At 41.1% G+C, this 22767-nt stretch overlaps 2 protein-coding genes and 1 long non-coding RNA gene across 3 annotated transcripts; 1 reads left to right on the top strand and 2 right to left on the bottom strand.

Annotated features, from left to right (window-relative positions):
• Positions 1-182: 182 nt before the first annotated feature.
• Positions 183-15808, bottom strand: LOC113031667 (apoptosis-associated speck-like protein containing a CARD). Its single transcript, XM_080308655.1, has 8 exons — positions 15440-15808; positions 14620-14664; positions 13956-13997; positions 12816-13072; positions 11400-11529; positions 10429-10473; positions 9353-9385; positions 183-862 (listed from the first exon to the last, which is right to left on the bottom strand). Exons 1-8 carry the CDS (start codon positions 15687-15689, stop codon positions 603-605), a joined length of 1062 nt encoding a protein of 353 aa, XP_080164781.1. The 5' UTR covers positions 15690-15808; the 3' UTR covers positions 183-602.
• On the top strand, positions 7450-8945 carry LOC113027152 (uncharacterized). Its single transcript, XR_013912316.1, has 2 exons — positions 7450-8264; positions 8350-8945. It is a non-coding gene; the product is annotated as an uncharacterized LOC113027152 (long non-coding RNA).
• A 2590-nt stretch (positions 15809-18398) lies between the features above and the next one.
• On the bottom strand, positions 18399-21303 carry LOC145431979 (apoptosis-associated speck-like protein containing a CARD). Its single transcript, XM_080308549.1, has 3 exons — positions 20898-21303; positions 19157-19198; positions 18399-19082 (listed from the first exon to the last, which is right to left on the bottom strand). The coding sequence occupies exons 1-2, from the start codon at positions 21148-21150 to the stop codon at positions 19173-19175; spliced, it is 279 nt and encodes a 92-aa protein (XP_080164675.1). The 5' UTR covers positions 21151-21303; the 3' UTR covers positions 18399-19082; positions 19157-19172.
• Between the last annotated feature and the right edge of the window lie 1464 nt (positions 21304-22767).

Genomic DNA, 22767 nt, shown 5'->3' with positions numbered 1-22767 from the left:
CACCTATATAACAAATTCAAATCAGCTGCAACAAAAGGCTAATACACACATTAATGAATCAGTAATTAAGGCCAGTGACATCATGTAAATGATCCTGATTTCATTTTAGGTACTTTAGGTGAAGTCTGATGCTCAAAGCTTTGCAGATTAATTACAAAGTAAGTTGATTGAGGAGGATCGTGACTTTATTTGTTTAGCCAGTTTCAAAGGTCAATTTATTAAATTCTTTTAATTCTTCGAGTTTAATTCTGGTTTATTTTTAAGGACAATAAATGTTTGCATTATGTTTTACTTTATAGAAGATAATGAAATCTGAAAATAAATTTATGACAGTTTGAGTCATGGATAAAAACATGGCTGATGACATCGTCAGTTCATCTTTAAATGATACAATTTACATTTTTAATATAAAAAATTTTAAATATCCAAAGTGTTTCATGTAAAATGGATCAATTAAAGGAGAGTCACTGAGGAGCAAAGGCACCACATAGCAGAACAATTTTCCACAAAGAAAAGACATCTCCACCTTTTTAATGTAAACATGTTATGTTCAGGTAGATCGTGTACGTTTGGTCTAAAAATGTGTTTTTTTCCCAACACATTTACTTCTTTGAAAGGTCTTCAACGAGAAATTTCTCATTTGCCAAAAGGCTTTCATAGAAGATGTCTTTGCAGGCTGCACTGGCTTTCAGGGGACCACTGTAGAGCTCCCTCATCCTGTCCTGAGAGGTAGGCAGAGCTCTAATTTTGTCATATTGTTCTTGGTCGATAACTTCTTTGTCTTGGAGCTCATCCAAAATGGGTGCGATGTTGCTCACTCTCTGGATCAGCTGGACTCTGTGTTTGTCCACAAAATGCTTTCCTGGAGAAAAAAGGAAAGAAATACAATAAAAGTTTACGGTTGTTTATCATGTGAAAATTTTATTAGCTTTATTCTCAGCTTTCATAACAAAATGCTTTAAAAAAATCACACTTATTTCATAATTAAAATTAATTAAATGTTAAAAATAGAACATAAATGATGTCTTTCACTTTTTTCATCCAGACATTGAAACATTATTGTGTTTCCTGAATTTCCAAGAGTTAAGTTAATGTTGCAGTTTCCTCTTTTATTACAGAGAATCTAGTGAGCTGGTTTCGCTCGCTGCTGGATGCTTCATTCACATCTTTTAGCCGACTTTCAGAGGGTACTTCACGTGATCTTGGTTGTCAGCCATGGGGGGTCCAGGTTTTTTAGACAGACAGACCCATCATGATGAGCCCCCACAGATTTTTGTCTCAGCCCAGACCTGTCCTGGGTTTTTAGCAGCAGCACTCCTGACTTTGGGAATGGTTGCTTTAGTTGTTGTTTTTGGGTTGTGCAGAACAGACTGTGGTGCTCATGGTCAAGGTTACATCAAGGGCAGCAAACACCAAATTAAATTTAAGGTAATGATACTGAATTCCACCTTAACAGCAGCTTCATTCTTCGTACTAAAGAACACTGAGGCAATCGTTGATTCAGTGCCATATAAATAAAATTGAACTGATTGAATTGGAAATCAGCCATCACAGCTCATGGAACATCTGCTTATAAGCCTGCTGAGTTCAGTTGGCTAAATCCACAAATAGTAGCAGCGTCGGTCAGCTGATCATAACCTTTACACAGAAGCCACCTGTGCTCACAAGAGAAATTATTATGATTTATTTTTGAGTGATTTCTGTCCTCATGCTGCAGCACCACAGCCGAACTTAGGGTTTAGTGATGTGTCATTCACAAACGAGCCGACACAAAGAGCTCATTCTTTGTAGCAAATGACAAAAGCCGACTCTTCAGCCTCAACCACTCAGCCCTGCTGAGAATCCATGCAACCAGCAGCTTTGATGGGCACACCGTGTGACCAATGGCATGCAGGGACAGATAAGTGTAACAAGTGTCACCTGGCAGTTTGTTGCTCGCTGCCAGGTGATTGGCTGAAGAGCTGTGAAAAGGTAGTGGGTGTGTGGGGTGAAGTCAGCGCTCTTCTGTGGAAAAAACCAGAGGCAATTAATTCACTCAGGTGCGAGTGGGTATACTGTCGGTAAGAGACTTTTGCCATTTTTTTGTTTGGATCTTTTGCTATTGCATGTGCCTATTTTTTTTAATGTGTCATTGGACTTTTTTAGTGTGACCACGAATTTTAATAGAAGAATTGATCAAGCCCTAGATCGACTGCGCGCAGGGAAACTGATCAATATTGTAGGTATATTGAGTGTTTGTTTTAGTTTCATGATTTTGAATGGTTTTATAAAATTGCTATTTTATTGGGTAATATTTTAATTGATAATGTTGTTTGTTTTTCAGCTGTGCTGTCTCTGCTGTCCTTTTTTTTGTTCTGTTGATTGATTTGTAATTTTGTTTTGGTTAGTCCGTCCAGCCGTAGAGGCGGTTATTGATTGAGAGTAAGTTTTGTAAGGGCGGACTAACCTCTCTTTTGTTTTTTTTTATTTTAATTGTTTGTGCCACTTCCCTTTATCTCTCAGATCACAGGCCATACATAGCACTGATTCCCAGCTGCGCTGAGACCCGAATTGTTTGCAGTGTGTGCCACGATTGCAGTGTCACTAAGCGGGGTGTGACGGGTTGTAGTGTTATTTCGCACAGTTTGTGTGGTAAGTCTCATGCGCAGCTGGGATATCGGCAGGATGTGTTGTAAGTCCTGTCTGGAAACGACTGGGAATTTGTATGTTTAACTTATGTAATAAATAAATGATCAATTATTTCTTTGCCCCGTTTACTCATCCCTTGTCCTCGGTTACATTTTGGCGTTGTCGACAGGTTTCAAGGGAGTGGCCATTTTGTTTTGTTATTTTGTAAGGACAGCAGGGACAGGTTTGTAAGATTGGAGAGAAGGAGCAGCCAGGTCTCGATCGCCATCATGGAGGGAAGCGAGCAACAAACAATGGCCCAACGTATACAGGAGTTGGAGAATGAACTTAGAGACTTGAAAACAGCATCTGTGGGTACAGAGAGGCCCTCTACATCAACAGGAGCTACAGGAAGTGAATCAGAGACTGTGAGACCCAATCCTGTGGTATACGTACAACAGGATAGAAAGTTGCCAACATTTTCAGGGAAGTTGGACAATATGGGCTCACTGACTCTAGATGAGTGGATTGAGCAAATGAGAGACTTTGTGCGCACGAGAGGCAGAACAGAAAAAGAGCAAGCTCAAATCATTTTTAACCATTTAGAGGGTACTGCACGCACTGAGATAAAGTTTTTGCCAAAGGAACAGAAAGAAAATGTTGAGAAAATTTTTGATACACTGAAAGAAATGTACAGTTGCTTAGATTCCCACATTTCTTTGCAACGCAGATTTTTCAATCGTAAACAATTAGAAGGCGAGTCCTTAATTGACTTTTCTCATTCCTTGATGGCCTTAATGGACCAGATTATTAAAACGGATGAGGAAGCCGCAAGAAAAGCTTCAAAAGATCTGCGTGATCAATTTTGTGATGGTGTTAGAGATCTGACATTGAGGATCAGGCTGAGAGATTTGATTAATGCCAACCCACAGTGGACGATTCGTGAGGCGAGAGCCGAAGCGACCAGGTGGATGGCACAGTATGAGAATCAGCCTTTTAGGTCTAGATATAATCAGTCTGTTTCAGTCTCTGCAGATATGCAAGCTTCTTGTGAAAGTGTCGATTCTAGAACATCAGAATATGCTGAGTTGGTGTCCCTTTTTAAAGCCCAACAGACACAATTAGAGTTGGTCATTAAGGCATTAAACCCACAGGAGGTGGCTGCTTCTAGCAATCACACTTCTCGACGTAGAAGGACGGTGAATGGTAAACCCATTTGTTTTAGGTGTGAGCAAATTGGACATATTGCCCGATTTTGCCCGACATTACCCAATTCTGATGGAAATCAGCATGAAAGAGCAGCTAGGGCTGATGGCCAAACTACTGGGGCGGCGGAAAACTAGTACCCACCAGTGCACAGAGCCACACACTGGTGGGAGGGTTGCAAGGCTCCAGTAATGTAGAACTCGGTCATCTAGTTGGTGAATGCTTGGAAGGGGAGGTTGATTTGGGTGGGGTTATTATTTCATGTTTGCTGGACACAGGGTCCATGGTCACAACAATCACAGAAAGCTCTTTTAAAAATAACTTTTCTCATCTCAGTGATAAAAAGCTTAAAGACTGTGGTTGGTTGGGACTTAAAGCAGCTAATGGCCTACAAATTCCTTATTCTGGGTATATTGAGTTGGATGTTACAATCCTGGGAATTCACCTACCTCGTCGAGGGGTGTTGATTGTGGGAGATCCAACAGATAGCCACATGGCACAGAAAAAGATATCTGTACCTGGTGTGTTAGGAATGAATGTATTGAACCCCCTTTACTCTGAATTGTGTAAACAATATGGTTCTGACCTCTGGGAAGCTCCAGTTTTGAAGACTGCGCCACGTGGTTGGAGAAGAGCGTTGAGATACTGCCAAATGATGGAGGCCATGGCAAATTCTCCTGAACCCCATCGTGTTAGAGTACAGGGTAAGAAGTCTTTCTGTGTTCCAGCTGGAACGCAAAGTTATGTTCCTGTTACCTGTCCAAAGATGCCTGTGAATACACCTATTGACCTCTTGATTGAACCCCTCGGGCCTGATGATGGTTTTCTCCCGGAAGGCCTATTGGTGTCTCCTTCATTGGTAAAGGGAGAAGGAGGGGAGGCTTTTGTTCCAGTTACTAATGTTGGTAAAACTGATGTCTATTTGACACCTCGTCGGGTGATTGCTACAGTTCAACTGGCCAGTGTGCTAGCAGAGGGTAACTCTGAAATACAGGTCTCTGTAAATTCACAGTGTTGTACAGCTTATATTTCCAGTCATACAATGGCAGACAATGCAGCGGAATTGGATTTGCCTGAATTTGAAAGTCTTGAGGAGAGCGAGAAACGGCAAGCAAAAGTTTTATTGCAGAAGTATAGCGGCGTGTTTGCCAAGAATGAGTTGGATGTTGGTTGTAGTAAATTGATCACTCATGAAATTCCTTTGATAGATGAAACACCAGTGCGACAACCATACAGGCGAATCCCTCCGTCTCAGTATGAACTGGCAAGGGATCATATCAAACAGCTGCTGCAAGCTCGCATCATCAGAGAAAGTAGTAGTCCGTACTCATCCCCAATAGTTCTTGTTCAAAAGAAGGATGGAAGTCTACGCATGTGTGTCGATTATAGACAGTTAAACGCCAAGACCAGAAAGGATGCATTTCCTCTGCCAAGGATTGAAGAATCCTTGGATGCTTTGACTGGTGCTCAGTGGTTTTCCACTTTGGACCTGGCTAGTGGTTATAATCAGGTGGAAATGGCTGAGAAGGATAAGATTAAAACTGCATTTTGTACCCCATTTGGTTTGTTTGAGTTCAACCGCATGCCGTTTGGTTTGTGTAATGCACCCAGTACATTTCAGCGCCTGATGGAGCGTTTGTTTGGAGATTGCAGACATCAGTCGGTGCTTTTGTATTTGGATGATGTGATTGTTTTTTCATCCTCCGTGCAACAGCATTTGGAGCGGTTGGAAGAAATCTTCTCTCGTCTGGATAAAGAGGGGCTTAAAGTGAAACTCTCCAAGTGCCAGTTTTTCCAGAGGCAAGTGAAATATTTGGGGCATGTGGTGTCTGCCGAAGGAGTTTCTACTGATCCAGATAAAATAGCTGCAGTGCGGGATTGGAAAACGCCCAGCAATCTAGCAGAACTGCGTTCCTTTTTAGGATTTGCTAGTTATTATAGGAGATTCATAGCTGGTTTTTCACGCATGGCTGCTCCCTTGCATAGATTGGTCTCTGCACTCCTCCCTCCAGGTAGAAAAGGTAGGACCCCCCCAAAACCGTTATTGGATTTTTGGGATTTGGAGTGTGAACAAAGTTTTCATCAGCTCAAGGCTGCTCTGGTTTCTGCACCAGTGCTTGCTTTTGCTGATTTTCAGAAGCCATTTACATTGGAAGTAGATGCAAGCTATGGGGGTCTAGGGGCAGTGCTTTCCCAGGAGTATGAGGGTAAATTGCGGCCAATAGCTTTTGCCAGTCGGAGCTTAAAGCCTACAGAGAGGAATATGAGAAATTATAGTTCCATGAAGCTTGAGCTTGTAGCTCTCAAGTGGGCCGTCACTGAAAAGTTTAGGGAGTATCTTTTGGGTCATCGTTGCACTGTATTTACAGATAATAACCCACTAAGCCATCTGTCCACGGCAAAGCTAGGTGCCACAGAACAGAGGTGGGCATCAGAGCTGGCCGCTTTTGATTTGACCATAAAATATCGGCCTGGGGCTCAGAATGCTAATGCAGACGCATTGTCCCGCCTACATGGAACTGTAATGGAATTGGATGGTCCATTATCTAATGATATTGGAGTGCAGTGTGAGATGATTCCCAGTGTTCAGGCAGAGATAAGCGTTTTACCTGGTTGTTCTTTCTCTGATCTCTGTACGTTACAGAAACAAGACCCTATGATTGGTCCCTTCTTAAAGTATTGGGAGGTGGCCAGGTTGCCAGATTCAAAGGAAAGAGATGGTCTTGGTAAGGGTTCGAGGGAATTGGTCCGTCAATGGGGGCGGATGAAACAAAGGGAGTCTGTGTTGTATCGCTGCACTCATACTCCTGATGGAGTGAGGGAGGTTGACCAGCTGGTGCTGCCACAGTGTTTACAGGGCCGCGTCCTTCGTTTACTCCACGATGAGCATGGCCATCAAGGGGTTGAGCGTACACTGCAGTTGGTGCGCTCGCGATATTATTGGCCGCACATGTATGCAGATATTGAGAGATGGTGCAGAGATTGTGAAAGGTGTGTTCTTTCTAAGGCTGTTGTGCCAAAGATTAAAACCTTTATGGGTAGTATTTCTGCATCTCGGCCTCATGAAATTTTGGCAATTGATTTTACAGTACTTGAACCCTCAACTGATGGTAAAGAGAATATTTTGGTAATGACTGACATCTTTTCTAAATATACTCAGACTGTCCCTACAAAAGATCAGCGAGCCAGTACAGTGGCAGAGGCTTTAGTGAAGCATTGGTTTCATTTATTTGGGCCTCCAAGCCGTATACATTCTGATCAGGGGCGAAATTTTGAAAGCGCTTTGGTGCAACAGCTGTGTAAAATTTATAAGATAGAGAAGAGTCGGACGACACCCTATCATCCACAAGGTAATGGTCAATGTGAACGATTTAATCGTACACTTCATGACTTGCTGCGTGCCCTGCCTCCTGAACAAAAGCGCCGGTGGCCGCGGCATCTCTCCCAAGTCACATATGCGTATAACACCACAGTACATCAGTCAACTGGTATGACTCCATATTATTTGATGTTCGGGCGAGAGCCACGGTTGCCAGTGGATTTTTGGTTGGGTGCTGGCAGTGAAGTTGATGAGGACGTCACTCTTGAAGAGTGGGTACAGGAACACCAAAATTCCTTGGCTGCTGCATATGATGTTGTGCAGCAACGGTTAGAAAGGAGAAGGGTTCAGAGAGATTTGAATTCCTCTAAATGTGCTAGTCCTGATTTGGAGCAGGGCGATTTGGTGTATATGAGAAACCACTCTGTAAGAGGTCGCAATAAGATTCAAGATTTTTGGGATCCCACGCCCTTTCAAGTAGTGCGACCTCCTCCTGGTCATGGCGTAGTATATTCAGTCGCTCCTGCTGGGCACACTGGTCCACTTCGACAAGTACATCGAACTGAGTTGAGAAACATTCCAATCAGGGAATTGGATGGAGACCAAGATAGTGGCCTACAAATGTCAAAACAGGATGATCTAACCGGAATGTTGGCCACAAATAACAGTATGGTTGATGAAGTGGAACAGATGTTTACAGAACAGGGAGATGGAGGCGATTCTGCAGTGTTGGAGGAAGGGACGTTGAGTCCCACACATGTGGGGGTGCCCCATTTGGATTGTTCTGGGGACCTAGAACCTGGGGAGGAAGATGTTGCCAGTTTGACGCAAGGGTCTCGTAGGTCAATGAGGAAGACTGCTGGACAGCACTCAAACCCATTTAAATTGCCACAATCCATTATAAAATGAGCAAAATTTTAAGTGTGCTCTCTTTTCAGCTCATCGTCGGGTCGCCGATGCCCTTTGAAGGGGAGGGTTGTAACAAGTGTCACCTGGCAGTTTGTTGCTCGCTGCCAGGTGATTGGCTGAAGAGCTGTGAAAAGGTAGTGGGTGTGTGGGGTGAAGTCAGCGCTCTTCTGTGGAAAAAACCAGAGGCAATTAATTCACTCAGGTGCGAGTGGGTATACTGTCGGTAAGAGACTTTTGCCATTTTTTTGTTTGGATCTTTTGCTATTGCATGTGCCTATTTTTTTTAATGTGTCATTGGACTTTTTTAGTGTGACCACGAATTTTAATAGAAGAATTGATCAAGCCCTAGATCGACTGCGCGCAGGGAAACTGATCAATATTGTAGGTATATTGAGTGTTTGTTTTAGTTTCATGATTTTGAATGGTTTTATAAAATTGCTATTTTATTGGGTAATATTTTAATTGATAATGTTGTTTGTTTTTCAGCTGTGCTGTCTCTGCTGTCCTTTTTTTTGTTCTGTTGATTGATTTGTAATTTTGTTTTGGTTAGTCCGTCCAGCCGTAGAGGCGGTTATTGATTGAGAGTAAGTTTTGTAAGGGCGGACTAACCTCTCTTTTGTTTTTTTTTATTTTAATTGTTTGTGCCACTTCCCTTTATCTCTCAGATCACAGGCCATACATAGCACTGATTCCCAGCTGCGCTGAGACCCGAATTGTTTGCAGTGTGTGCCACGATTGCAGTGTCACTAAGCGGGGTGTGACGGGTTGTAGTGTTATTTCGCACAGTTTGTGTGGTAAGTCTCATGCGCAGCTGGGATATCGGCAGGATGTGTTGTAAGTCCTGTCTGGAAACGACTGGGAATTTGTATGTTTAACTTATGTAATAAATAAATGATCAATTATTTCTTTGCCCCGTTTACTCATCCCTTGTCCTCGGTTACATAAGGATCAGACAGTTATGTGAATAAAGGAAGATGGCGAACAGTGTTACGGACCAGGTACTCAGAGCACCACAGAAAAGTGAAGAAACAAGCAAAAATGGAAAAGGAGCAGCATCTGGCTGCATTTCATTGATTTTGGAGACCAAACAGCTGAGTGCAGAATCTTTAAAATCAGGAGCTGGCTAAAATGATACTTCTTTTTAGACTGCAGGAACACCACAAAGCACACGTCACCAAAATCTCAAAGACTTATTTTCATTTCTGTGCCTCACAGTGCACACATCTTTTTTTTTCATTACTCTTGACCTCAGGCTAAGTTATAGTTTGAGTCAGGATCAGTTACAGGGAGAGGACTTCATGCTGCACCTACCGTCTGCCATTGTACATCCACCAGATGCTCCAGCTGGAACAAGCAGAGGGGAAAAACTATTGATTAATACTGTTAGAGCCAATCTATAGAGAGATATTTTTGATACTGTTTCAGTTATTATGTTACATGTTTAATTTTGTATGATATGTTGTTAGAGAATAAATGCTGCGCGTTTAATTTGTGTCGGGTAAGAAAAACATTACAGCGCATGTGTGGTAGCAGGTTAGAGTGAGCCAGGATGGCAATGGAAATGTGCGCTGTAGCAGCAAATAGTTTTTTGACCGTGACATCTTTTGTTTGTATGTACGAATCAGAAATAAATCTGCACAGCTCACATTAAAAAGTGGAAGAATTATTTTTTCGAAGCTTGGGACAGAAATTCGCCACTACAAATACTGATGATGATGTTTTACACTGATAGAATATAAACAACTTCCTTCTGTCCACAGGATTAAGGGCTGCTCAGATTTAAAACTGTGCACCTTATTTGTTTCCAGTTGGTTGGAAACAATAAACGATGGGCTGATGCACCAGAAAACATTAAAACCAACTAAATCATGGCTCTTCTTTAGGTTATTAATATTTGGCTCCACTGGACATACATAGATAAGCTCATTTCAGGATTAGGTTATCTTATCTTTATTTTATTCGATCTATTGCTAATAAAACATTGCTAATAAAAACAGCACGCTGCCCTAGTAACCAATGTGCTGATTACAACTGTGAGAATAGCTGAGAAAATGTTCCCCCTTCAGACAGAAACCATGATATTTATTCAAAGGCTTCCTTTGATTAAAATCGTTTCAGCTTTCATTAGTTTCCAGCTTTTAAAATTAAAAACTGCAAATCTGCAGAAAACAACAACTCTGCACGTTATCCATTTTTCTTAAATACTGAGAATGTTATTCTCTGCATTTGTTTCGTTTTTTACGGCTTTTTTCTGTTGTTTTTGTATTCTGGGACAATAAAGACGAGTTTCCACTCTTGAAGTTCTATAGTCAAAGCACACGGCACAATAATTTAGACTAAATTTTAAGCTCATACTACGTCATTTTGATAAACAATACGGAACTCACCGTCACTGGAACCACGTTTTGAGGACGGTCCACCTGTAGCGTTCTCTGCGGAAATGAGGAAGACACAGAGTTTGATGTGTGATGAATGTGTGATGGTGCTAAGAGCAGTAATATTAAAATACCATACATGGGTGTAATGTTACAGGCATTAAAGAACTATTGGAGGTTAAACGCAGTGACCCTCACAGCCGTCACGTATAATGGCTTCAGCTCCACATTTATACAGAAGAATGAAGCAGCTCCATCAGCACATTATATATGATTGTTATTACACAAGAAGTCAAGACTTTCATTTGTAATGTGAAACTGGAGCTGTGGAGCTGAACCTCTTAGCCGCGGAGACCTACGCTTTTTAATTTCATTTTTATTATTTAGCTTTCTCCCTCTCATAAACCTGCACCTTATTCCACAAAGTTTTTCTTCATCCGAGGTCTTTAATCCTGTCAAACCGCACGACATCTGCAGTCAGAGGCAGTGAAAATGATCAATCAGCGGAAGCAACATCTGGAACACTGTGGAATCACACTGGGGACAAATATGAGCTGAAACACCGTCGTGGAAATACGTTGTAGGCAACTCGCACAAATTCGCCAAACTGCGTTTTAAAACTGCGATTTGGGAATAAAATGTTCTCGGACGGTGTAAGGATCAGTGACTCTGTTAGCTGTTATAAACGGGGACTGGGGGGTAAAATCGAGAGGCTCTGAAGAAGAAAGTGAAACTGAAAGAAGAGCAAAGACGAGCGGGAAGTTTTTTGTTTATTTTGTTTTTTAAACATTTTTGCTTCCGTTTTAAACTTTATTTGTTGTACAGATGTGCGGATACGTCAGCGGTCCTTCCAGTAGTTGCTCATTATTAGGTTTCGCTCCGTACGATACAATAATCTAACACTCAGTCTTCAAACCCTGACACCGAGCTAGCGCAGCGGTTTGTGTCGGGTTTAAAATATGAATCTAATCGCAGATTCTTACCTCTGCGCTGCTGTCGATTCGTTTCAGGATCTCCAGAACCACCGAAGCGCCTCCTCCGCGGTAAAGTCTGTGACCTCTTCCCTTCTACTTCCTCTTTTTTAACATTACGCGCGCCTTTTTCACGTTTTCTCTGCAGTCCAGAAGCAGATGATTTCAGACCATATGTTGTGCCAGAGTGATTCATTCAGTGTTTCGTTTTTTAGGTTCTTTGGGTGAAGTTTGATGCTCAAATCTTCACAGATTAAGTTGATTAAGGAGTTGAAAGTGTTTACATATTTGTTTAGCCACTTTGAAAAAAGTCCTGTAACTTCCTAAGACCCGAGCGCTTGATTGGGACGTGATGAATGTGAAAACAAAGAATTATCTTTTTACCTAATTTTGCTCTACAATGGCCTGATATTCACATATGAGCACATTCGTTTTAGATTTCGATAGAACAGTGGCAGTATAATGTCCCCGTAAGTGGATATCAGGCCCTTGTAGAGCAAAATTTAGTAGTGTGGTCGAGACAACCCAAAATGGGATGTCCGCATATCTGGACAACAAATGCAAAACATCATTTAAAATCTTGTGCAGAAATTGTTCCCAGTGTTTTACCATCATATTTTTTGAATGAATATTCTGATTTTCTGCCTCCCCCGTCCCTCCATAATGTACACTGCATTATTATTTGAATAAATCATTTGATAAAAATGAAGATTTTATTTCAAAGATTAAATTATAAAACGTTTTAATTAATCATCAAAATGAACAAGAAAAACATGAGTTTAATTTTGGTTTATTTTTTTAAGGACAGTAAATCTTTGTCACTATGTTTCAAGTTACAATAAGATGATGACATTGAAAAAGAGATTAATGAGGCTTTGGATGATTTATGGATAAAACTCATTCACAGCTTCACGGCCCCGAGGATTCATAGTAATGAGAAAGGTACCCCTCTGCGTCCTTATGAACGCTCAGGATTCTTAATTGAAGCACTCCCCTTTTTATTCTCTTCGCGGCCCTAACCCTAGCATTAACCATCACCTTACATTTATCAATTTCAACCCGCTCTCACGCCTGGGAACGAGCAACATAGCGACGATTTGTCACATATATGTTACGTTTTGGGATGAGAACGTGTTTGGATAAAAACATGGCTGATGACATCGCTGATTCATTTTTTACATATATAACATTTACATTTTTTAATATAAAACTTTCAAATATCCATAGTTTTTCCTGTAAAATGGATCAATTAAAGGAGCCACCGAGGAGCAAATGCAACACATAGAACAGTTTTTACAAAAATGTAAGTGTAAAATAAAACCCCCACAAAGAAAAGGCATCTATACCTTTGTAATGTAATCATGTTATGTTCTGGTAGATATTGGTAGATCTATATTTGGTCTAAAAACTGTTTTTTCAACACATTTAATCCTTTTCACTGAGCTCTTTAACGAGAAATTTCTCATTTTTCAAAAGGATGTCATAGAAGATCTTTTTGCAGGCTGCAGCTTGCAGGGGACCAATGTAGAGCTCCCTCATCTTGTCCTGAGTGGTAGACAGAGCTCTAATTCTGGTATAAGTTTCTTGGTCGATAACTTCATTGTCTAGGAGCTCATCCAAAATGGGTGCGATGTTGCTCACTCTCTTGGTCAGCTCGACTCTGTGTTTGTCCACAAAGTTCTTGTCTGGAGAAAGAAAAGGAAAGAAATTTAAAAAAAAATTAAGGGTTGTTTATCATCTGAAGTTTTTATTCACTTTATTCTCAGCTTTCATAACAAAATGCTTTAAAAAAATCACACTTATTTCATAATTAAAATTCATTAAATGTTAAAAACACATTCGTTCCTTTTGGTCGACTATTTAAAAAGAACATAAATGACATCTTTCCTTTTTTCATCCAGACATTTAAAGATTATTGTATCTAGTTAATGTTGCAGTCTTCTCTTTTATTATCAGGAAATGAGGAGCTGCATGAGAGTGCATCTGCTTGGCAGTTTCAAGGCCTCGGGCACAAAGGTGAGAAGTAACGAAGTACAAATACAAATGTATTTTACCCGAGTCTTACTTTTTCTGACTACTTTTCACTTTTACTCCCTGCCTTTATAAACAAATATCTGTACTTTCTACTTCTCACATTTTCTAAGCCGGCTCGTTACTTTTGCTTTAACGCATTTTAGTCGAGTTATTATTTCGTCACTGCCAGCCTCCAAACATCCAAACGATTTAAACCTGAAGAGAAACACGTGGTAGGCGGTCCTGTTCGATTATTATTCACCAGAGGATGGTGATCTCATGGTAATCTATGGGGCCTTATAAGGCTCACTGGCCTTAGATTTGATGGTGGGCTGAAGGTTTCAAACTTTCATCCTCGTGCTTCTCTTTCAGCTAATCTAATTAATGCTATTTAAACATATGTTAGGGTGTAGGAACACAACAAAGCACATGTCAACAAAATATGAAACACTTAATTTCTGTGAATCCAGCGGACATGTTTTTGTTTTTTACGCTTGACCATGTCCGAAGTTTTAGTTTGACTCAGGATCAGTTACAGGCGAGGTCTTCACCTACCGCCTGCGGTTCCACCAGCTGCTCCAGCTGACGCACTCGAGGCTGGAACAAGCAGAGATCTAGTGTAAGAGCATTTTATTCTTTTGTTTGTGTTGTTGCACATTTTAACACTCAGTTAAATAAAAACTGATGCACGAGGAAAATAACTGGTTAGATACTCAAGGAAATAAAAACGGGACTATAATGTTCTGGGGAGACGACAAATCATTCAGAATTAATTAATGGTGTGTAGAGGCGGGAGGAGCGATCCAGTAAGTCGCCCCCCTTTTACGCACAATTTGATCTGCCACCAATAATCAGAATGGGAGGGGCAGACAAAGCGTCCACGCTCCATGTTTCCCGTGAAAACAGGACAAAATGTCGACGCTTGGAAGAGAAGAGAAGACACATGGACACATTTCGCATTTGACGTCAAGGAAAGTACGAGCACAGAAAACCTTTACAGACTTTAATCAACCGAATTAGCTTTAGAATTAGTCTGCGATAATCTTCCGATATTTAGTCAACTAAAGCTAAAAGAATTTAGACAAAAATTATGATTAAAACTAAATCAAACGTAGCACTGGTCTATACTGTGAAATGTCGGTAAAGAAGAAAGGAAAACAGCAAATCAGCCTCGTCCCGTCGAGGCTGATTTGAAAGGTGAAGCAGCGCAGAAACTCACCGTCAGTGGGAGCAGGTTTCGAGGAATTTCCACCTGTAGCTTCCTCTGCAAAAATGAAGACACAGTGTTAGAGTCCGTGACGGTGTTTCAGTGGATCACACAGAGACGAACAGTAATATTAAAATATCATACATGGGTGTAATGTTACAGGCTTTGAAGAACAAGTGATCCTCACGTACTATGGCTTCAGTTCCACATTTATACAGAGGAATGACGTATCCCTCAGCTCCATCAGAGCTATCAGGACATTTTATAAGATTATTATTACTCAAGAAGTCGAAGTCCAGACTTATCGTGGGACTGGGAAATCGCATCTGTGCGCATGCGCCAAGCGCATGGCGCCAGTGCCTGATCAACGTCAAAGAGGTCTGCCATTTCCATGCTCTGGCAGCCGATAAATGCGGAACTTATACCAGCATTATCTCCCCATTCTGGCTAGCGTTAACGACATCAACACAGTCTCACGATGAAAATAGGTCGCAGTCCTTCTGTACGGGTGTAGGTTCTGCACAACGTTTCCTCGTACACATTTCTAATTGTTACACGCGAACGGCGCATAAAGTAGCTGCTCTAATTAGGCTCGGTCGCGCCCGCTGACTTCACTTTTAATCTGCAGATCGGGAGTAAAACGGGCTCGGACACGTATGGAAGAGTGACTCTGTTCGCTGTTATTAAATAAACGCTGAAAAACAATCGAGAGGCTCTGGTCAGATAAGAAAAATGAAAGTGAAAATGCAGCATCCGAACACTCAGCCATCATTAAACCCTGACCTCCGTCTGTGCAGGTTTTAGGCTGCAGAATCACAGTCGTTGATCTTACCGAGTTCTTTCGCCTCTTCGCTGCAGCCGATCTGTTTCAGGATCTCGAGAGTCACCCTCAGAGCCCCCTCCTCAGTAAAAATAGACACCAGCGCGTCTGTGACCTGCAGACGGCTTTTGTCCTCCACCTTGTTGCGTTTTACGCGCGGCGGTTCTCTGCGGTCCAGAAGCTGGTGGCAGAACTTTTCAAAGTCTACCTTTGTCAAGTCGTCCAGAGTGTCTGACACAGCGGATTTGATAGTTTTGGCCATTATTCACCGAGATCCAAAACTGCACCTCTGATTGTAACCGCTGTTGCTTTCCGGTGTGGTGCCAGAGTAGCTATGTAAAGCTGCTTTAAGCAATTTGGAACTGTAAGAGAGAAAAAAACGGTGCATTCAAATGCCTTCGGAAACAGAAATACTCTTTATAATAGCTCAGTCTGTTTCACAGCTTTTACAGATTATTTCACAGTGTAGTGATTTCACAGGCCTAACAATTCTGTGATGTATCTCAGGGCAGATATTTCAATTATTTGTATTTATTTTGTTATTGTCACATTGCTTCGGAGCATCACTAGCAGTGTAAGTGCAAAACTAACATAATTATGATTAATAATATATCAGTAACATCATTTAACCCTTTACATGGGCAACAACCACAGTCATGAGCCTGGGAACGGACACTTTTATCTAAGCTTAAGCTACAAACTCAGTCTTCTTTAACTGCACCACCACAAGCCCAAAACAGATTCGGCCTTTCTAAAGTAACATAAGGAAACCTGTGATGTCTGTCAGCATGGAACAAACGGGAGAAGCCCACTAACCGCAGGTCCTCACAGGCTCACTGGATGGGTCACAGTGTAACAAGCACAGTTACAGTTATGCAATTCCTCGTTCATCACTCATTTCCAGCCGACCACCTTATAGATCACATCCATCTATTACAGTATAATGGCATATTTTCAACATATGAGAGCTAACATTTCATTCCTTTAGAGAAACACAAACAACTTTCATCTTTTGGGGCTTCGATTCACAAGTCAGTGATACCACTGCTTAAATCCAAAAGAAAAACTCACCACGCTGTTTGCTTTGCTTGCTAAACATAATTTAAACTGCTGCTGCGCCGACAAACTACTCAGTAACTGACAGGGAGCAAGGTCAGGTTGTATAAGTAATGTTTTTCTCAGCATATAAAACCTTTCAGAAAATCACTGGAGTGTTTAATATTTTCAAAGCCAGAGTTTATATCCATAAGGAAAATGTAAACTGCACAAAGCAGAACCACATCATGAAAAAATAATGCCAGACCAGATCATTTTTACTTTTAGTGTCCCAGAGAGCAGGGTACAGTGAAACGTGTTTCTGCTTACACCCTAAGCAGAAAAAAGCAGAATCCATGTAATGCATGGATGTGCTTTATTTTAATGGATGGATGTAAAAATAGTACAGTCTCAGCCACAGTTAAAATAAAAGTGCCACAGGCCCCCAGTCAGGGCCTTATACTATGAGTTAGTGCAGGAATTTATATTTGCAACCGTGATAAAAAACTAAGAAAAATAAAAACAAAGTTAGTTAAAAACAGTAAAAGCAACCCTGACATTGTGTAGAGAGAAGTGCAAATGGCATTAATAAGTGATATGTACACTTTAAAGGTAAGAAAAACATTTGGATGAAGGTATAATAGAAAATATGTTTGGGATCTTGTGCCTCACAGGTGTGTTCACCTGTGACAGACTGAAGCCTTATTGTACAGATATAACTAAAGATCAATTCAATTCAATTCTTTATTTATTTGTCACATGTAGTTATAGCTGGTACAACATACAGTGAAATGTTTTTTCTGGCTAAAAAAGTACTCCCCCCGACTGTGCAAACATGCTAAAATCAATCAGTAGGAATGATTCCCCGAAGTGTTCTTTATGGCAGTGAGGCTGAAAGGTCTGAGGGAGAAGTGTGAAGTGGGAGTGACGGGTCGTCCATGAAGGAGAGCAGCTTATCTGTTTCTTCAGTGACCTTTGACCCTCACCGACTAAATCGCCTCCAAATTCTGACCGGTGATGCTTCCAGCTTTGCAGATTAGTTTATTAATTTACACAATACAGTTAAATAACAATAATGGATTGCATTTATAGAGCGCTTTTCGGGGCCCTCAAAGGGCTGTACAATCCCACTATTCATTCACTCTCACATTCACACACTGGTGGAGGCTACAGGTGTAGCCACAGCTGCCCTGCAGACTGACAGAAGCGAGGTTGCCATATCACGCCATCGGCCCCTCTGGCCAACACCAGTAGGTGGCAGGTGAAGTGTCTTGCCCAAGGACACAACGACAGAGACTGTCCGAGCCGGGGCTCGAACCGGCAGCCTTCCGATTACAAGACGTACTGCCAACTCTTGAGCCACGATCGCTCTTGTAAATTATATAAACAGACGTGGAAAAGTCACAATAAGAGTGTCCAGGTGGAAAAATAGACAAAGAGGCAAAACTGGCAACTAAAAAATGACAAATACCTCAAATCGACGGCCAAATCGCAAAAATCAGACACTAGAAAACACCTCTGCAGGTAAAACCACAGCAGCATAAAATCCCTTAACATTGTTTTTTATATTTCTATGACAGTTGCTTTTGAGTGTCCATACAAAGTAGCAGAGGATGAACATCATTTCAAAGGTGAAGTGAGGCATGATAGTAGGACGATGCTTCTGTTTTTTTTTCTTTTCGTATATTATGGCATAAACCTTGGTTATTTAACTTAACCTGTAAGTTTAACTGTTACTATTACAGAACATGTTCTTCATTAAAAACACAAAGTTTCATCAAACAATAATAATATCCTAAATTTAAAAAAAGAATAACAGCATATTAACACTGATTTGCTAACGTTTGAGCTTCCTCTGAGCTCCACGTTTCAGTTAGTGTGAACAGCTAGGAGAGTAAAAGACGATGTGGTTTTCAAAAGGCATAAACTTGACACATTTCTTGACTGTTCTGAGCAAGAATACTTTATTTCCATCTTTTACAGTTTTAAAATAATAAAAAGGGCTCAAAGTAGATGTTTAGGGACCCCACAGTTCTTGCAAGCACCACTTTAGTATGACAGCAATGTAAAGCCTTTTTATAGCAGTTGAGTCTCTTTTAGTTCTTGTTTTGTGGATTTTTTCCTTCTGCGTTCTTCTGTTTCTGATTCTCAGTCCATCTTGCGTGTGGCTTTGTTTGGAACAGATTTTCTACAATGTTATGCTCAGGGAAGTGAGAGACAAGGTTAAACCTTCAACTTAAAACCTCTGAGGTAGTCCACTGTGGATTTTGAAGTATATATTGGCTCAAAGCAGGGTTTGGGAAAGCTTCCAAGTCTGCATTCTTGATAAGAGTGTAGAATGTTATGATAGGCTACCTCTGAACAGATGGACGATCCAGTTTGGCAACAATAAAAACTGAAAACATTGAGCTATGACTAAAAGGAGGACCTGTTGAACCGCAATGAAATCTTTTTAGTTTCTCTGAAATTATTTTATTTATTTTATGAAATTCTTTAGGATTAAAATTTAATGACACAACAGTTATAAAGTCAATTGTTTTGAAATAAATCTGTAGTTGGAGCTTGTGTGTGAATACTAGAGCCTTTCACACAGTTTTCCAGCTGCTGTGAAGTCTTTCACCTGCAAAACATAAAAGAAATCATAGATAGCATATAGTTGTTTATATGAACAAGTTAACAGAAAGATCAACTCACTGTCCAGGTGAGATGTCTAATTTCCTCCACCGGCTTCTGTGACTGAAAAACACAAATGAATCAAAATGTTAGCCTCCATGTTAGCCTCCATGTTAGCCTCCATGTTAGCGGTGTAACAGGAGAGCAGTTTTAGTTTCAGAATGAAAATAAACTCTGACAATTGCAATTTTAAAATATCAGTGTTGCATATGTTTTATCATTTCGCTGTTACAGCTGCCCTGTTGGCTGCCCCTTCAAAAAGACAAAAACAAATCTGGAACGTTGCACTATCAAGCTGCAGGGCCAGACTCTCCATTGTTATGTAATTTCCATGGAACTAAATTTGACTGTTGAGCAGCAAGTCAGCACATGTCCAGAGTCACATCCTGACACTGGAGTGTCACACAGACTTTAGAAAAAGGTTGAAGAATTCAGAGAGTCATTTCTCTCTGTTTTTCTCTGTTTTTACTGCATAAAGCTGGTTTCAAGTGTGATGCTACAAAAAGAAACTTTAGCACTTTGTTACTGTAGGGCTGCATTTTAACGCAGACCAGACCCGTGTAAATGCTGGGCGATTGAGAAAATAAAAAAAATTCAAAATGTTATTGCGCCAGAAATCGAATAACTGGCCAACTCTTCTTTGTAGAATTGCTTTAATTTGGCCATATTTGAAGGTTTCCAGCATGAACCGCATGTTTAAAGTATCTCAGTCTGATTGAACTTGAACTATTTAAGTTCATGCCAGATACAACATGGTTTTTCACACAAGTCTTGGGGATCATTCAGATGGTTTTTTTTTTTGGTAAACGTGAGACGAGCCTTCATTTTTTTGCTTCTTTGGTTGGCAGTGGTTTTGTCCTTGGACTCTCCTATTGAGGCCATTTTTGCTCATTCTCTCTTTTTTTTTGTTGAACCATGACCTCTGACCTTAACTGAGCCAGGTGAGGCCTGCAGTTCTTTAGAAAATGTTCTGAGTTCTTCTGTGACCTCCTGGATGAGTCATTGATGCACTCTTGGAGTAATTTTGGTCGGCTGGTCACTCCTGGGAAGGTTCAGCACTGTCCTAAGTTTTCTCCATGTGTGGATAATTTCTCACTGTTGTTCACTGGAGTCCTGAAAGCCTTAGAAATGGCTTTGTGAACCTTTCAGACTGATAGATGTCAGTGCCTTTTTTTTCCTCAGCTGTTTCTTTAAATCTTTTAGCTTACTTCACTTTGTCAGACAGCTTCTATTAAATGATTTCTTGATTGGTCTGGCAGTAATCAGGCCTGATTTAATATGATATGAGGGACAAGTCGTTTTGCTTCAGGTAGGTTTTTCTTCATAAATCAAATCATTATTTAAAACTGCATTTTGTATTTAGTCTGGTTATCTTTTTATAGTACTAACATTTTTAATGATCTGACGCATTAAAAATAGAAATCAAGAAGGGGAGCAGTTCTTTTCCACAGCACTGTATTAACTCTTGTTTTTGTTTTCTCATAATCAAATATTGAAGTCAGAGACCTCTGCTTGGTTTCACCCCTTTTGTGACACGGTAAGCCCCAAATGACAGCAGCGATCAGTTTAGGAAGTTTAAAAGTGAAAGTAAATAAATGAGACCCTTTTATTGTTGGTTAAAAATGTCTGCAGTATTGTTTCTGGTTCTGTTACCCATCGATCTCTGTAGTTAGTTTTTACCCTGTGATTAACTGTGATGACGCTTCTGTGTAAATCCAGATGTACAAATGACCACTAACTGAAACTTGGACATTGATCTCACCGAGTGTTTCCGCCTCGTTGCTACATCCAATCGCTTTCAGCAGGTCCACAGTCACCCCAAGAGCCCCCTCCTCGGTAAAGTGGGACACCAGCACGTCTGCGATCTGCAGGCGGCTTTTATTTTCCACCCTGTTGCGCTTGACGCGTGGCGCTTCCCTGCGGTCCAGAAGCTGGTGGCAGAACTTCTCAAAGTCTTCCTTTGATATGTCCTCCAGCGCGCTCACCAAAGCAAGCTTTATAGTTTTGTCTGACATTTCGTGGCCCAGAAAGTTCTTGTAGCTCTGTCTGAACTGCAAAATACGCTTTTGTCTCGAACTTTAAGGAAGATGACTTTAGAAGGCGCACCCGGAAAAAGACGCATTTACTGCGACTGGGAAATATGGGTGCTCTAAGAGCTATACGCGGAACACACACAGCAGCAAACATCTGGAACACACTCTGTCTGTCTTACGATAACAGTGGGATCATGTTCCAAGTACAGTAAGACTTGCTGTAGGGATCCACCAACAACGCCTGTGTGAGTAGATCTGTCGACTCATATTGTGCATTGGTTTGCAGTTTTCTTGGTATGTTTGATTTTATAAATCCTAACAACCACATGGTATAGCGCCGCTAAGGGGTTTCGTCCTATTATTGTAGCACGTCTGTGGAGGCTCTGAGTTATGGAGGATCACAAGAGCCATTATTCTCTCGCCTCTGTCAGTGCGCCCCAGGGTGGCTGTGGCTACAATGTAGCTGCCATCACCAGTGTGTGAATGGGTGGATGACTGGATGTGTAAAGCGCTTTGGGGTCCTTAGGGACTAGTGAAGCGCTATGCAAATACAGGCCATTTACCATTATTTCGATGCGCGTGGCTCTTGTGGTCCTCCATACTCAGTCATCCAGGTCATCATAGTCTAAGGGCGATGGGGCGATCGTGGCTCAAGAGTTGGGAGTTCGCCTTGTAATCGGAAGGTTGCTGGTTCGAGCCCCGGCTTGGACAGTCTCGGTCGTTGTGTCCTTGGGCAAGACACTTCACCCGTTGCCTACTGGTGGTGGTCAGAGGGCTCGGTGTCCGGCAGCCTCGCCTCTGTCAGTACGCCCCAGGGTGGCTGTGGCTACATTGTAGCTGCCATCACCAGTGTGTGAATGGGTGGATGACTGGTTGTGTAAAGCGCTTTGGGGTCCTTAGGGACTAGAAAAGCGCTATACAAATACAGGCCATTTAAGGAACCTGGAAAGAAAAGCGTCTGGACTCTGCCTTTCTTTCGCTTCCTTTCCTTTCCAACTAGAATATTATTGTAGTTGTTGGAGAGTCTCCTAATGTGAGTGCCGCTGCAGCCTGCTGCTCTCCGTGCATCTGTTTAGAGCAGGGCAACTCCAGGTCTGTTGTTCTACACTGTTAAAAAAAACATCTTAAAAAACAGTAATATTCCGGCAGCTGGGGCGCCAAAATACTACCGTAAAATAACAGAAAACAACTTCCTCATAAAAATATGGTTATTTCCAGCAATGACAATACAGTTTGTTGCGCTAATTTTACATGGGATCTTGCCTTTTCAAGTGATCTTAAACATTAAATTGGGAACATGTTAATGTGATTAAACAATGAAATTATCTATAAATAGGGGGGGAAAAAAACAAATCCTAATAAAACAGTAATATTCCGGCAGCTGGGGCGCCAAAATACTACCTTAAAATATCAGAAAATAACTTTCTCGTGAAAATACAGTTTTTTTCAGTAATGAAAATCGAGTTTGTTGCGCTAATTTGACATGGGATACTGCCTTTTCCAAGTGCTTTTAGACATTAAATTAGGAACATTTTAACGTGATCAAACAATGAAATTACCTATAAGCAAGGTCAATGATTGTGGTAATATGATATAATA

The sequence above is a fragment of the Astatotilapia calliptera genome, chromosome 11 (assembly GCF_964374335.1).
Source record: "Astatotilapia calliptera chromosome 11, fAstCal68.1, whole genome shotgun sequence".
Taxonomy (NCBI): domain Eukaryota; kingdom Metazoa; phylum Chordata; class Actinopteri; order Cichliformes; family Cichlidae; genus Astatotilapia; species Astatotilapia calliptera.
Note: the sequence above shows the minus strand (reverse complement) of the source record. Positions and strands in the feature narration are given on the sequence as shown.